Below are 1457 nucleotides of genomic sequence, written 5' to 3' on the forward strand. Positions count from 1 at the left end.
CCATATTTATACACCCATGACTCTAAGTATATAGATGTAAATGAGGTCATTAATTACTAAATAGTTTTCATACCTGCAAATATATCAGCCAATTCTGCAATTCCACAAAAAGTGTGCATTTTATATCAAACACACACCAGCTCTGATAGGGATATCATATTTCTGAAACTGCTCTCTCACAGGTTACTACCTACATTTCCAAACACATGGTATTTATGTCAAGCTATGGAAATAAAAAACTATACTACATTATAATTACCACTTGTACTTGGTTTTCAGGGTTGTCACTTGTATTCATGAGGCCCCTGATCCTCAGTTCTTGTGCAACTTCTAGTAGCCGGTCAAAGTCCTTGCCATGAACTTCCGTCTGGCCGAGATACATGAAATCAAGCAATTTCTCTAGTGCCTCAGAAGGGATACCAGCAAGAACAATAATGGGATGTTTGCTGGGGGTGTGCTCAAAAAGCTCTTCAAAGTATGAGCTGCACATTGCCAGGACAAACTTATGAGCTGGATAGTGCTTCTTATTGCAGACTAAGGTTACGTCTGCAAACTGTTCCTGTAAGAAGAAAACAAACATATCAGATGCATGATGCTTCCTCAATACTCACTCATTGATAAACTCTCTCTTCTGGGGAAAAATATTGACAAAAGAACCATGAAAATAACCTTTTGACAAGAATGGGAGACTACCTTACTTAAAACAAAAATAATCTGCCACCTTCTTATCCCAATACTATCAATCATTCTTATCTAATACACTCACTTAGTATTTCAATCCCTTCCTCCTATTCTGGCCCTCTGGAAGTTACAGTATAATCCAAAATACCTTATAACGCAGAGCTGTAATCACTCTGTGGAGAACTTGTAGATGATCTGTCCATGATAAGGAGAAATCAGAATCCTCATAGTCCTCTGCCATGATCATGCACTGAAAGAATGCTGTTATTAAGTTATCTTGAAACTATTTGGCTTTGTTCACTGCTTGACAAAAACATTGTTCTAAAGAGCATAACAAACATTAAAACAGAAAATGTTTACATCTCTAATTATTGTTAAACTAAGCAAGGAGCAATGTAATGTATGCACATGTCTTTGAATATCATGAAGATGCTTGAAAAGCCAAGCTAGAAAGCTATCATTGCAATGTCGATCTTGGGAACAGCAAGGTTAATACAAGTTGCTGAAGATTAGAATGCTTATCTGATGTTGAATTTAACTAGGGCTTTATAGAGTCTAATAAACAGCTAAGATATTAGAAAGTACCTTTTTACTAATATAGTCTACAAATCAAACTTTCCTTTGGGAAATATAAAACAGACTATACAACACAAAGTTATGTCAAAATTTGTCCATGAGAATATCTATCTGAATACAATACATTTTACTAATCTTACAAAATGGGTCTACATTTGCTTTTAACCCAATGTCTGTTAGTTTATAAACTGTATGAACTT

General features: G+C 35.2%; 1 protein-coding gene across 1 annotated transcript in view; it reads right to left on the reverse strand.

Annotated features, from left to right (window-relative positions):
• LOC119592505 (zinc finger and BTB domain-containing protein 24-like) overlaps window positions 1–1457 on the reverse strand; it is a 12708-nt gene that overhangs the window by 7645 nt on the left and 3606 nt on the right. Inside the window, 2 exon segments of the mRNA XM_037941354.1 lie at window positions 260–559; window positions 830–931. Coding sequence (XP_037797282.1) covers window positions 260–559; window positions 830–928 — 399 coding nt within the window. The 5' untranslated portion in view covers window positions 929–931.

Source organism: Penaeus monodon, chromosome 30 (assembly GCF_015228065.2).
Source record: "Penaeus monodon isolate SGIC_2016 chromosome 30, NSTDA_Pmon_1, whole genome shotgun sequence".
Lineage (NCBI taxonomy): Eukaryota > Metazoa > Arthropoda > Malacostraca > Decapoda > Penaeidae > Penaeus > Penaeus monodon.